The 13,923-nt window shown below is 37.2% G+C and overlaps 7 protein-coding genes across 7 annotated transcripts; 5 read left to right on the top strand and 2 right to left on the bottom strand.

Annotated features, from left to right (window-relative positions):
- Positions 1–34: 34 nt before the first annotated feature.
- On the bottom strand, positions 35–772 carry EIN_424280 (hypothetical protein; the record flags this gene model as incomplete). The annotated part of the gene is made up of 1 exon (XM_004256469.1): positions 35–772. The coding sequence occupies one exon, from the start codon at positions 770–772 to the stop codon at positions 35–37; it is 738 nt and encodes a 245-aa protein (XP_004256517.1).
- Positions 773–1,710: 938 nt separating this feature from the next.
- Positions 1,711–2,121, top strand: EIN_424270 (hypothetical protein; the record flags this gene model as incomplete). The annotated part of the gene is made up of 1 exon (XM_004256468.1): positions 1,711–2,121. One exon carries the CDS (start codon positions 1,711–1,713, stop codon positions 2,119–2,121), a length of 411 nt encoding a protein of 136 aa, XP_004256516.1.
- A 435-nt stretch (positions 2,122–2,556) lies between these two features.
- On the top strand, positions 2,557–2,956 carry EIN_424260 (hypothetical protein; the record flags this gene model as incomplete). The annotated part of the gene is made up of 2 exons (XM_004256467.1): positions 2,557–2,706; positions 2,750–2,956. The coding sequence occupies 2 exons, from the start codon at positions 2,557–2,559 to the stop codon at positions 2,954–2,956; spliced, it is 357 nt and encodes a 118-aa protein (XP_004256515.1).
- Positions 2,957–3,409: 453 nt separating this feature from the next.
- EIN_424250 (hypothetical protein) lies at positions 3,410–4,305 on the top strand (the record flags this gene model as incomplete). The annotated part of the gene is made up of 3 exons (XM_004256466.1): positions 3,410–3,608; positions 3,728–3,779; positions 3,948–4,305. The coding sequence occupies 3 exons, from the start codon at positions 3,410–3,412 to the stop codon at positions 4,303–4,305; spliced, it is 609 nt and encodes a 202-aa protein (XP_004256514.1).
- Positions 4,306–4,999: 694 nt separating this feature from the next.
- On the top strand, positions 5,000–8,291 carry EIN_424240 (serine-threonine protein kinase, putative; the record flags this gene model as incomplete). The annotated part of the gene is made up of 2 exons (XM_004256465.1): positions 5,000–7,783; positions 7,962–8,291. The coding sequence occupies 2 exons, from the start codon at positions 5,000–5,002 to the stop codon at positions 8,289–8,291; spliced, it is 3,114 nt and encodes a 1,037-aa protein (XP_004256513.1).
- A 323-nt stretch (positions 8,292–8,614) lies between these two features.
- On the top strand, positions 8,615–12,556 carry EIN_424230 (myosin-2 heavy chain, non muscle, putative; the record flags this gene model as incomplete). Its single annotated transcript, XM_004256464.1, has 1 exon — positions 8,615–12,556. The coding sequence occupies one exon, from the start codon at positions 8,615–8,617 to the stop codon at positions 12,554–12,556; it is 3,942 nt and encodes a 1,313-aa protein (XP_004256512.1).
- A 213-nt stretch (positions 12,557–12,769) lies between these two features.
- EIN_424220 (histone acetyltransferase gcn5, putative) lies at positions 12,770–13,495 on the bottom strand (the record flags this gene model as incomplete). The annotated part of the gene is made up of 1 exon (XM_004256463.1): positions 12,770–13,495. One exon carries the CDS (start codon positions 13,493–13,495, stop codon positions 12,770–12,772), a length of 726 nt encoding a protein of 241 aa, XP_004256511.1.
- Positions 13,496–13,923: the final 428 nt, after the last annotated feature.

The raw sequence follows: 13,923 nt of genomic DNA, 5'->3' as shown, positions 1-13,923 counted from the left end.
AAACAATAACGCAGTACACCGACAGACGGCCACTTTAGAGAGGGTGGAAATTAAAGAAGTTCAAAGGAAAAGCGACCTGATACCCCTTAACGGACTGTTCACCCGCTATTAAAGGTAAAAACTTCCGATTGACCCAGAAGAAAGGGGTTTTGTCCTTGACGGTGAACTTTTCGGCGTTCTCCTTAAATATAGTGACATTGAGTTCAGTCTTATTTCGTGAGAGAAACATCTTTCTCTCGGACTCCATGTCCTTCATACACACGAAAGTCTCTTCGCCATATTTTCCTTGACGGAGGACGACATTGGCTTGTGTACTGATAGGAGACAAGAAAAGGCCAAAAGCACTTCTGTTACTGGGCAACGACGAGATCAAGAAGAAGAAGCTACTTCCTCCTATTTCGACAGACGGGTACGTTGTCGAGAAGTCGATCTTCAAGATGTCGTCGCCAAAGAGCACATCGTCCCGAAAACTGCAGACAAACTTCCCTTCGGGTCTCACTACTACCAACAACTTCGTTTCAAAGTCGTATTCAAAGATGTCCGCCTTCGACTTTTCAGACGCAACTATCAAAGGTCCGTGTTTACAGCGATAGAAGTACGTCCCACCTGATTTCAAGTAGAACCCCAACGGGGGGTCATCAACTCGTTCAACTTCAAAGACACTTCGTGTCTTATTCTGACTCGAATCCGTCATGAGTACACCATCTTGTTTCTTCATAAACACGGTGTTCTCTTCGGCGTCTAAAGTGATATAGAATTTGTTCGATGTCATCAATGTGTTTTGCAATGTTCTTCGTTTCTAAGTTCTTATGTCTTTTATGGTATTTTATTAATATAAAAATTCTAATAAGATTAGTTATAAAAATAGTAATGGTTATTAATAAAGTAACTATTAATGGGACATTCCAATAATGGACTATTAATAGTTAATTATATAGTTTTAATATAATAAAAATATACTTAACAGTTACACTAATTGATAGTATTTTTTATTAAAAAATTTCATGTAAAGTGAATATTAAAAATAAACCAATTATAATAGTAAATTGTATTTATTAGTATTATTAGTTTCAGACTTAGTATTCAAAACTATTCATTTGAAGTTGACTAGTTAATCAGCCTATGTGCTCTATACAGTGTTCTTTGTGTTTGTCTTGCTTGGTGAACAGAGATATGGGACACCAAAAGTACATTTCTGTTCAACCTTTTTGCCTTTGCGTTGTCAAAGAAGAAGAGGTTACATTCTTGAGTAACTTCAGAATGGAATTGCACAACTTCTCAAGCCATTGTTTTTCATCTGCCCACTTCGTCCAACACATCTCTTGTACTTTCTGAATGGAACACATTCCTATCGCATTGACTCGTTGTTGAGATATGCCTATGCATGAAACTCTTTGAGACTTCCAATATCGTCTTTTTTGTGGTATTACTTGATTTATTTCATATCCTTTATAAAACAAATTTTATATATTATAGTATATTCATTTATATAATATACTATATTTTTTTTGGAAAGGATGTTTCAAAAAGCATAAAATGTTCAATTTTCAGTGTTATTTATTTGTAAACGAATTTAAGAAAAATAATTATAAGAAAAATTAAAACAATATTTTTTACTATTTTTTACTATTTTTTACTATTTTTTACTATTTTTTACTATTTTTTACAATAAGAAATGAACTAAAAAGTGTGAGGAATAAATAACCATTGATGGGGCAAGAGGTGTCACATCCTCGTCGTGTGAATTATATACCAGAAAGTGTTATAACAGAACTTCGAAAAAGTCGCCCCAAGCGAATAGAAGATTTTAAACCACTTAATTCTGAACTTCTGTTGGCACCGTCATACTTCGAACACTTTTTAGAGCGAAAGGATATGGTCACGACGAGACAAGACGCGCTCATCAAGAAAATCGAAAAGGTCGAGAGAAAGACAAAAATGTGTTATGCACTCGCCAATGAGGCTCCTTCAAAAATTAAACCAATGAACATCATCCCACTCAAAGTAAACGACGCGTTGGGCTTACTCGATGCTCTCCAACTCAAAATCAATCAACTTGAAAAATCATCAAACATGTTGAAGGACTGTTTGATGTTTTATAAGAAGAGTTTCTCGCAGTGAGAAAAGTTCTTTTCATGCTGGGCGAAGTCTCGTGGAATGATGTCGTGTCAAGATGCTCTATATTTGTGATGTGAAATGAAAATAGTTATTATTAATATATTTTACTATTCGTTTATAGTTCAACTTTCTCCGTCATGCCGTGACGGGTTTTTTGATTGTTGAATCATTTTTTATAAAACCAAAAACTCAAATCTATTTGAAGACTTTTTGTTTTATTTGAAGTTTATTGAATGAAATTTTTTATTTTTTTTGTTCTTTTTTTTCTTAACACTCCTGGAACTATACTAATATGGAAAAATAAACCATATTAATAGTACATTCAATTTTTCTTTAAATTACTTGAATTATACAAATATAATAAATTTAAACTATAATTATAGTACAATCTTTTGTTTTCTCAATGAAGACAAAAAGACTGAAAAAAGAAAAGAGGCGATGAACGACGATAAAACGTCAGCAGCGATGTATAAGAAGACTTTTTGTGGGTATGCGTTAGAAAAGGCTTTTGACCAGTTCCAAACAAATGAAACGTCAGCATCCCTCTCGTCTGATCTCAAGGAAGCGTTCTTTCAAGAATTTTACAGGGTTTGTCGAATAACATTTTGAATAACATTTTATTGACAGAGAGGCTATGATGGAAACATTCCAACACGTGCAGACGACGACACACATGAAAGGTGCCGGGTCATACCGCTCGATTGACGGGAATATGTGGGAATTTCTGATTAAAAAGCCCGAGATCAAAACGGACAGTGATAATCTGCAACCCGAACTTTTGCAGATTTACTCTGCAATTCACCCCGACTCAAAAAAGAAGAAGAAAGGAAAAAAGTGAATTTTTGTGAGTTTTTGTTAGTTGTCGAATTAATGCTTATTAACGAGTTATTTTTCTTTTTCAATTGATAAATTAGCGAGTTTTTTTATTTTTTTTTTGAGTATATTATTTCATTCAATTAACGAGTTTTTTGAATTAAAAAAGTTGTTAATAAAATAATATGTTAAATAAAAAGTACTCGTTAATAAAGTCCTTTGTTAAAAAATGAAAAAAGGAATTGTCTTGAATGGACGAATATTGTTGGGTTTTGTCATAAGTGGAAGAGACACAAGCTCACATAATAATCGTTGTGTTATTGCAATAATACGCAAAGAAGACAAAAAGAGGAGCTTTGTCTTCTTCAATTTACAACGAATAGTAGAATTATAGTAAAAATATAGAATACTAAATTGGTTAATAGTCCACAGTTTGGAAGTCTAAAAGGTTATAATGAATGATGAACTGCTTTAATCAATGACTAAAAAGAACAACAACGAAAGGATGGAGCTCACGATAAAAATGTTAATGCTGGGGGAGAGTGGAGTTGGGAAAACGTCTCTACTTCTAAGGTTTACAGAGAATAAGTTCTTTAAAGATATTACTTCAACTATTGGGATAGATTTTAGAATGAAAAGAATGGAATTTGAAGGGATGATGTATAGACTTCAATTGTGTTTGTTCTTTGGCTTTAAGTTGTACACTTTGAATATTATTATACGTGTTATAATACTCTCATTAGATATTATATGTAACAGACTGAGTCAAATGTAACGAAAAGAAGTTGACACGAAGGGGACACTGCAGGACAAGAAAGGTTTAGAACGATTGTCACAAGCTATTACAGGTTTGTTTTCAACACAGGTATAATTGTTTTATTTATAAAATGACAATTATATAAAAACTTAGAAGAGGTTATAATGTTTAAACATATTAATATTAATATTAATATATATAAATATAATATTATATTTTTAACAAGTTATTGTATTAAGAGTTGTTTATTAAAGACTAGAGGTGTAAGTGGTATCATTCTTGTATATGATGTGACGTCCAAAGAATCATTTGAAAACATCAAGTACTGGTCAGACAACGTCAACAAAAATGCAGAAGAGTATGTCGAACTCATGTTGATTGGAAATAAAACAGATTTGGAGCAGAACAGAGTCGTCTCTTCTGAACAAGGTCAAATGTTAGCAGACACACTAGGAATTCCTTTTTTGGAAACAAATGCTATATCCTATGAAAAAACAGTCTCTGTGTTTCGGTCTTTATTGGGTAGAGTTATAAATAGAAAAAGTGGTCAGTGTTTGGACAAGTCTAATCATATTAATGTGAATGACCAAGTAAAAAAGACGTTAACGTGTTGTTAATAGTGAAGAATTAATTATTTAAAATGTTGTGTTGAACTTCATGAACTATATTTAATGGTATTTATGCTATAATAATATAACATATAGTCGAACTTGTTGGTAACTATAATATAGAACTGTTTTTCAATTGAAAATACCTCTTTGGGAATTTTAAACGTTTTTTAATTTCAAACATAATGGTCTGTAATTTTTTGGAATAGCCAATATATGATATTGTGTTTTTTTCAATAGAATACATCAGATAATTTAATGTGATGATCAATAAAAGCTTTATTTCATTGCTTGAACCAAATAATCACCTGCAATAATTCTTTCTTTTAAAACCATTTAAACCGTGTTGAATAAACAATAATTTGAAAATCACTCCACTATGAATGTTAGGCAAATAAAACCTTTGTTTTTAGGGAGTATTCCTATTACCATACATGCCCGGTTATTTAAATGATACTTATGTAAACAATAATAGGCTCCATACCTTATTTTTCAAAAAACACCACCACTAACAACAAAAAGAGAAATACAACTCGGCAAAATTATGATAGTGTTACGATTAAAAATAGAAACGCATAAGACCCCAATTTCTATGAACAAATAACAAACAAATTGATTGCAAATAAAACGAGTAAAAAAGACGCTGAAATGCCGAGGAGAGCAATACCTGAATACTTCCAAAAAAATGGAAACTGAAAAGAATATGTTGTTCTTGTTTCTCCTGAAAGCTTTTTGCGTTGTCTACGCCACCTGCGCCGAAAGCTCAAATTGCAAGACCTGTCACTCCAATGGCAAGTGCATTGCATGCAAAGATGGATTTTATTATCCATCAGTTGATGGGTTCTGTGTTCTCAGAAATTCCATCATTCATTGTAAGAACTATGACCAATTGAAATGTACTGAGTGTGAAATTGGGTACTATTTAGACTCCCAAGAGTGCAAAACGTGCACTTCCAATTGTGACTATTGTACCGAAACTCGATGTATTCAGTGTGCAGCGGAATACACTCTCATCGATTCTAGAACGTGTAAAAAATGTGATGTGGAGTCCACAAATGCGGGACTGAATTACACTGCATGTGGTCGATGTGACACTTCTCACTATTTTGATGTCACTAGTAAGCAGTGTAATGCTTGCGTAGAGAATTGTCTTCATTGCACCACCTCAGACAACTGCCTGCAATGCAAACAAGGGTTTTATAATACCAACAATTCATGTGTTGCACTGGAACACTGCGACTATTCCTATGGCGAACATTGCGAGGTGTGTGCTTCACGTTACTATTTAGAACAAGGTCGCTGTTATGAATGTAGTGACCACTGTCTCAATTGTATGGACTCGACGAGATGTGTGTTGTGTGACATTGAATACACTTTGTTCAATGGGAACTGCGTCGATACAATAGCAAATTGTAAGTCACAGAATCCAGTGCAGGGGTGTGTCGAGTGTGTGGACACATATTACTTAACACTGAATTCGACTTGTTCACAATGTCCGAGTGAGTGTCACACATGTAGTAACGCAACTAATTGTTTGACGTGTGCGGAAGACTATTACCGCGACGAGAGGAATATTTGTGTACAGAAAGATGACAATTGCCTTGTGGCTGACCAACTTGGATGTGTCGTGTGTGACACACTCTATTACCTCGAAACAACTAACTTCAATGGGAAGCTGAATACCTCGAAGACTTGTAAGAAGTGCGACGAAAATTGTCTGGCGTGTCATTATAACTCGAGTTGGTGCACTGGGTGCACTGATAACAATTTGATATATGAGAACACAGAAGCTACACAAATGTACTCTGATTTAACTAGTCTCAGTAAGACGATCTATGGGTGTAAAGAATGGACAATAGAATCTCATTGTACTAAACTTACCTCTGGATTTTGTACAACGTGTGATTCGTCGACCTTTTTGAAGGGAATTGAGTGCATTCAATGTCATGAAAGTTGTGCGTCTTGTACCTCTTCGTCCTTCTGTGAGTCGTGTAAAAACACAGAAACAGAGCATTATTGGCGACCGCCCTCGCAGAGTAATTTGAATGAAGATTTAAAAGGGTTTTGCCACTTAGTCGATCTTACTAATTTGGACTGGAACTTTAGTGAGTGTTCCACTAAAATAACTACAAGTGGGTGTAACTCCTGTCATGAAGGGTATTACAGTCAAGATGGCGTTTGTTCGATCTGTCCGTCTCGGTGTTTTGGGTGTAAAGTTAATGAAGATTTAGACCTTCAAAGTACCACTGACACGTCATCGTCCTCCACTGATAGTCTTCTCTGCACGTCATGTCGTGACGGGTACTTCTTGTTGTTGAGTGAAGGTGTTTGTAAGCAATGTGAAGAGATCGCGAGTTGTCTGAAATGCGACGATTCGGGGTGTTTACAGTGTTCAGATGGGTATACCGTGTCGACCGATGCTTTAATGTGTAATAAGAAGAACACGGCCTTAGTCGTCTCCTTAGTCATTGTTTTTATCGTCATCTTCATCATCATTGTCGTCGTAATTATCTCCGCTATCATCTGGAAGAAGCGGAGAGAGCAAAAACAGCGGGAGACGGAGATCCGGCCATTCCGTGTGTCTTCCGATATAGAAATGGCGTTGTTGACTGCGGACAATGAGAACTTCCCATTGAAGACGGACAAGTGGGAGTTAACTTTTGGGTTGAAAGGGACGAAAGCGATAGTGAACAAGGAATACACTGAGAAGGTGCAAGTGATCAATTCGACGACGAAGCAGTTCTATTATGAAATCTTAGCGAATCCATCACACCGATACAACTTACAGATCACTCCAATGCATCAAGTCCTGAACCCTGGATATGCCATTGAAATTGAATTTAAGATCACTCTGCTGTGCACTGCTATGGTCAAAGATGATGTCGGGATTATAGCGATGGACGTAGATGAGAACAATAAAGAGACGGCGAAGATTAAAGTCCTCATTGAAAGTGATTTGTCGACGAAATTGGACCACACCGAGTTGAAGCCAATTATGCCGGCAATAGGCGAAGGTGCGTTTGGACTTGTGTTTAAAGGGACGTATAGGGGACTTGAAGTCGCTATCAAAAAGATGAAGGCTCGAAATATGACGGAAGAACAAGAGAAGGAATTCAATCATGAAGTGACTCTTCTGCAACAATTGAGACATCAGATGATAGTCAACTTGATCGGCGCAGTGTATACAGAAGGCGAAGTATCAATTGTGACTGAATTTGCGGAATATGGATCACTCAGTAAGATTTGGGGAAAGTATCTCATCAACTTGGAATTGAAAGTGAAGCTCTTGGATGACTTGGCAGTTGCTATTGAGTACCTTCATAGATCCCAATTTCTGCATCGTGATATTAAAGGCGAAAATGTCCTCGTTTACTCATTAAATCACAATAACACTGTATGTGGAAAATTGACAGACTTCGGGACGTGTAGATCAATATCAGAGAGTGCTCTGAATATAAAGGAATTGTCGTCTGGTATAGGAACACCTGTTTGTTTCTTTCTAGATGTTGTGTATAGTTTATATATAGTTAAATTTACTATTGAACAATAGAGTATATCTATTTATAGAATTACACTTATAGTATTATTATAATATATTATTATTGTTATTTAATATATATTGGAGTAATTTTATAATATATTAATAATATAATACTTACAGACAGACATACATGAGTCCGGAATCATTACAAGGCTTAACTACATACAGTTACCCCGTCGACATTTATGCGTTTGGAGTGGTGATGTACGAAACGTTTATAGAGAAGGCGGGATATACTGATACTAAAATCTTCAACCAGCCATGGGTCATTCCACAGTTTGTGATAGAAGGGAAACGACTAGAAAGACCGAAGGAGACGCCTGATTATTATTGGACCCTCCTTGAAAAGTGTTGGGCTCAAAACCCAGAAGAAAGACCAAGTGCGATAAAGGTCGTTGAGACAATAGCCACTTGGGACTTGAATTTCAATAAGTATTATATAACCAAAGAATGATGTGTTTAAATTGAGTCGAGTGATTCATTTCTTTGTTATTGCTTATATTGATATGTTTTAAAAATTTTTTAAAAAAACTTGAAATCCTTCAATTTTCTTTTTGAACAATTCGTTCACCTTTTTAACTCAATTTTGAAAAAAAAAGACAAACTCATTTCATGAAAGTTGAACGTTTTTGTTATTTTGGTATTTTGAATTCTTTTACTTGAAATCCCAATTACACAAGGAAAAGGAAAAAATAGCACAAGAGCTTGAAAAAGAGTTTTAAAAAGAAGAAGAACTAATAAAGTGTGAAAAGAATCGACGACTCAACTCAAAAATCAATGGATAAGACCGAAGCTTTGAAGGTCATACGGAACACTTTATTGCAGTATTCCGAGAAGGATAACCCTTGGGTTCGATTGTTTGAACAATGTAAAACAGATTTGGCTGCAGCAGAAACGGCGAAAACGTTGGAAAACACACAAGCAGCTAAAGGTGACTTAGAGAGCCAAATTAAGGCGCTTACTTTAGAGAATGCCCGACTGAAGGAAGACATTGATAACAAATTTAAGCAGATTAAAAAGTACAAGGACATCAATTATGACTTGGAACAGAAGGCTAAAGACTTAGAAGAGAAGAAATTGATGGCAGATACATTAACTCAACAAGCGCAATTAGATTTGGAGACTGAAAAGGAGACGAACAAGAATATCAAAGAGGACGTCTTATATAACAAACAGCGAAACGAATTGCTCCAACAAGAGAACAAAAGGATATCAGAGAGTTTGAATGAGCAGACGCAAAAGGCGGAGAAGGCCATCATCACACAGAAGGCAGCGGAGAAATCCAAATTAGATGCCGAGACGGCGCTCTTAGACCTTCAGAAAACGTTTGAAGCGGCGAACAACGAGCTGATCACTTTTAAAGCAAAATCAACACAAGTGGAGAGTCTTGTCTTAGAACAAGAGAATGAAATCGCTGAGTTACAGAACAAAGTAAAAGACAAGGAGAAAGTGATCAGTGGTCTTAATATGGACTTAGACGAGTATGGGAAGGACTTAGATATGGAAGTAGCGAATCACAAAGCGACACAAAAGAAGTTAGAAGACCAAAAACTGGACAACGAGGATCTCCGTGGACAAATTGAGAAATTGAAGGAGACGGTCGATAAGCTGAAAAACGCGGGGAATGACGTCCAACGCCTTGCGGACCAGAACAACATGTCGAAGAACGCTGCGGAGAGGAGATTAGTGGATATCCAGAAGAACTTGGAGAACACCAAAGAGGACTTAGATAAGACGGAAGTTGAACTTGCTGATACGAAGAAGAAGTTAAAAGACGCGATCAAAGAGAAGGAAGACTTAGAACAGAACTATTCGTCGGGGAATTCCATTTTGGAGAACATCAAAGAAAGTAAAGTGAAGATCGAACAGGAGGTCGTCGACTTGAACAATCAACTTGATGAACAAAGAAAGAAGACCGTTGAGGCTGAAGGCAACTTTAAACGATCAGAAGCGACGATTGTTGCACTCCAGACAGACCTTTCCGACGCGAGACATGACATCGATGGACTCAATATCCAAATTAAGAGTCTTCAGAATGAAATAGCGTCGAAGGAGGAAGACACCGAACACTGCTTGAATGACTTGAATGCGGAGAAGAGCCTGACGAAGCGCCTGAATGCCCAAATAGAAGACTTGAAAGACGACGCTGCGAAGGGAGCAGAGAGGGAACAGAAGCTGAAAGATGAGAATAAGACACTTAGTGATGAGTTGGAGATGAATAAAGAGAAATTGAATCAAATAGATATCACCGTCTCTAATGGGGAGAGAAGAACTAAAACCCTCGAGACGCAAATTTCGAATTTGAATGATACGATTGAACGACAGAAAAAGGAATACGCCGTCTTAACGAAGAAATATAACGACTTGACAGTCGACTTCAAAGACAAAGAAAATGAGGCGGAGACGTCGTTTGAGAAGATCCGAGCGCTGAACTCGACGATTGGGCAAAATGAGAGACAAATTGTCGACTTGAAGGACACAGTAAGTAAGTTAACGCCAGACCTCCAAGCGGCGAAAGATAATATTAAGGCGTTACAGAAACAAAATAAAGACCTTCTGGAGAAGAACGACGATTTACAACACGAGGTGAACACATTAAATGAGAAACAGAAGCAATTTATGGAGGGCCATATTTCGATGGACGAATTGAACGACTTTGAGAACCAAATTGCGCGGAAATTGAAGGAGAAACAGACCCAGTTTGATGATATGGTGGATAAATTGACGTCGGCGCTTGACGATAAAGAGAAGCAGAACGACAAGTTGGAGGGGAGGATCACCGAGTTGAATAAAGAGCGAGAAGTCCGGATCGACGAGATCGAGAAGGCGCAGCGAGAGCGCGCGGACTTTGAACAGAAAGCGAAATTGGCGAAGATTGAGAGCGACGCGAAGGCGGAGATGCTTGAGAGAGCGTTGAAAGACCGCGACGCGTTGAAGGCGCAAATCCGAGAGAATGAGGAACACATTGAGACATTGTCTGCTGGGAATGTGGATGCGTCTAAAGTGGTAGAAGCAGCTGTAGCGTCTTATAAGACACAAGTGAGTGATTTGAATATGGCGATTAACAGCTTGAAAGAGGAGAATGAGAGGATGAAGGAGAATATGGACTCCTTTAGACTAGATGCTTCAGACTTGAAGGTCCTTTTAGATGACAAGGACCGCGAATTGAAGAGTCTGCAACTCAAATATGTTGCTTTAACAGACGAGTTGAAGCACAGAGAAGACGTTATAGCAGATATGAGGCTGAAGAAGAAACAAGACACCGACGAGAAGGCGGAGATGGAAATGAAGATGAAATTGATGGGAAGCCAAATGAACGTCCCGCAACGGGAAATGGAACAGAAGATCTTCGACGCGGAGTTGAAGACGAAGAGCGTGTTGGGCGACTTAGAAATCGTCAATCAGCAACTTGCGGATATGACGGAAAAGAAGAAAACGCTTGAGAAGGAGGTAGAAAGTGCGTCTGAGAAGTATGAGCGGCTCGACAAGAACTATAAAGAGCTTGAACGGACGTATAAAGAGAATTTTGAGGAGAAGACGCAATACAAGAATAAGATGGCTGAGATGGAGATCGAGATAGAAGCGAAGAAGGAGACGATCGAAGAGATGCAAGAGAAGTATGATGACCTTAAGAACGAGAAGGAGTATAATGAAGCAACACAACAAAGTAATGAAAAGGTAGGGGATGAATTCACTGCGAAGATGATGGAGCTGAACAAGAAGATGTTAGAGACGAATAAGATGTACAAAGACACGAAGAGTGAATTGATTAAAGTGAAGAGTGACTTGGAAGACGTCGAAAAGGAACTTGAAGAGACTAAGACGGAGTTAGTGAGTAAGGACAATGAACTGAAAAAAGCTTTATCGTCGAACGATGAGTTACAGTATAAAGTCAAATTCACGAATGAAGCGTGTGGGTCGGACCAAAGTGCGTATCAAAAAATGGAAGAAGAACTGGACGACTTAAATAATGACTATGACGAGTTACAAGATCAATGCGATATCTTAACACAATCGAACGATACATTAAAGAAAAAGAATATGGAGTTGACGGAAATGTACGACAGCTTGATGGACGAGAATAAGAAGAACAAAAGAATTATAGAGAAGAACAAGTTTGCGCTCGAAGACAAAGCAGATAAAAGTGAAGACGAGGACGACTCATATCAACGCATGAAAGATCAATACGACGACTTGAAGAAGAAGACGGACGAAACAATTAAGCAACTGAATCAACAGAACGATGAGTTAAAAAGGAAGATCGAAGACATGGAGATTAAGATGACGGCATTGAACGCAACACAAAACAATGGAGGCGACGACGTCGGTAAGTTGAAACAACAGATCGCCGCTTTACAAGAAGCCTACGACAACGATAAACAAGACTTGACTGCTAAAGCAGCTCGTTTCAAAAAGAACGCATCAAAGTACAAAGAAGCGCTTGCACAGGCAGAAGAACAAAAACAAAAATTGTCCGACGACTTGGCTAAGGCAAAAGCAGGCGGAGGAAGTTCTGCGGAGACAAAAGACTTGAAGTCGAGAATCAGAGACTTACAGTCGGAGAAAGAAACACTCGAAGAGAAGGTGTCCGCGGCTAACGACGCGACGCTCCAAGCTAAAAGAGATGGACAAGACGCTCAAGATAAACTCGAACAGTTGCAGGCAAAGTATAAGAAGCTTAGAAAGCAATTTGAAGCTTTACGAGATGCTGACGATTAAGCATTTAACTCATTTTCTTAAGCATTTTAACTTTTAATAAGTTAATATAATAATATAAATATTAATATAATAAGTTAATAAGTTAATAAAATAATAAAATAATATAATAATATAATAATATAATAATATAATAATATAATAAGTTAATATAATAAATTAATAAGTTAATATTAATATACAAAAGTATACAAATAAAGACTACATTACTTATTATTAAACGACTTCGGGCTTCCACCCCGCCTCTTTGAGTCCCGGGATCTCTTCGATGCGAATCTTCTTGACGCCTTGTTTGAAACAGTTCAATCCGGGGTATGACTGTGTTTTAGAGACTTTACAAATGAGTTCTTGAATGGCCTTTCGTTGCTTCTGAATTGTTGCAGGCACGTCGGTGTAGTCTTCCACGTTGGGGTGTAACACACACTCCATTAAAGTCGCCTCGACATAGTCTTTAATGTACCCCTGCCACTTATCTTTCTGGAGAGTCACGTGCTTGTGGAAGCCTTGTTTCATGAAATAGCCGATCGCTTGGTTGTCGGCGTACGTCAAGATGTGATAGATCTTCCGACTCTGTATTTCCTTCTTGAGGTGTTGCATCATAAACGATCCAAAGCCACTGTATTGCACGGTAGAGTCGACCGCACAGAACACAATCTCGACAAACCCACGTAATGGAAATGGGCGAAAAGTGATGCCCCCAAAGGGTTTGTTGTCTTTGGCAGCTATTAATAAGAGTGACTCGTGATAGACGGGATCAAATACGATACGAGAAATGTAGTCGAGCGCCATGTTCGGCAAATGTCGGGATACTATGTTCTTCATGTATGTCAATAACTCTAACTGCTCACGTGTACCTTTGTTCGAAACTACGCGAAAGTAAATCTCACCTTTCTTCTCCTTCTCGCGAGGCACCGCGCCTCTCGCTTTGGGCTGCTCTGCCATTGTTCAAATAAAGTGCAAGTTTCTCTCTTTTTCAATGAAACTATATTTATTAATTACTTTATTATTAATTATAGTTCATTTGTCAGTATTAAAATGGATGATAAAAAGAATTATAATTGTTTAACACTTTAAATAACATTGAACAAAATTCAAGTGGTCTAAAAATCGGGAAATCTCGAGTTTATTAAATAAATTTCCATTATTTTAGAGATTGTATTATGTGCATAAACAATACACAAGCCAAAAAAGGAAAATCATTAAAAAATGGATTAATATCCCCATAAAAACAGGCCAAAACAAAAACAAGGGCGTTATTTTAAATGTTAATATGGGTAACATTATTGGAAACCATCAAATAATAGTAAAAAAATACTAAGAAAAATGCAGAGACAAATAAAACAGTGTTTTATGACTGATAAAACAGCGAC

Source organism: Entamoeba invadens (genome assembly GCF_000330505.1).
Source record: "Entamoeba invadens IP1 unplaced genomic scaffold scaff_1105074724993, whole genome shotgun sequence".
NCBI classification, from domain to species: Eukaryota; Evosea; order Mastigamoebida; family Endamoebidae; genus Entamoeba; species Entamoeba invadens.
Note: the sequence above shows the minus strand (reverse complement) of the source record. Positions and strands in the feature narration are given on the sequence as shown.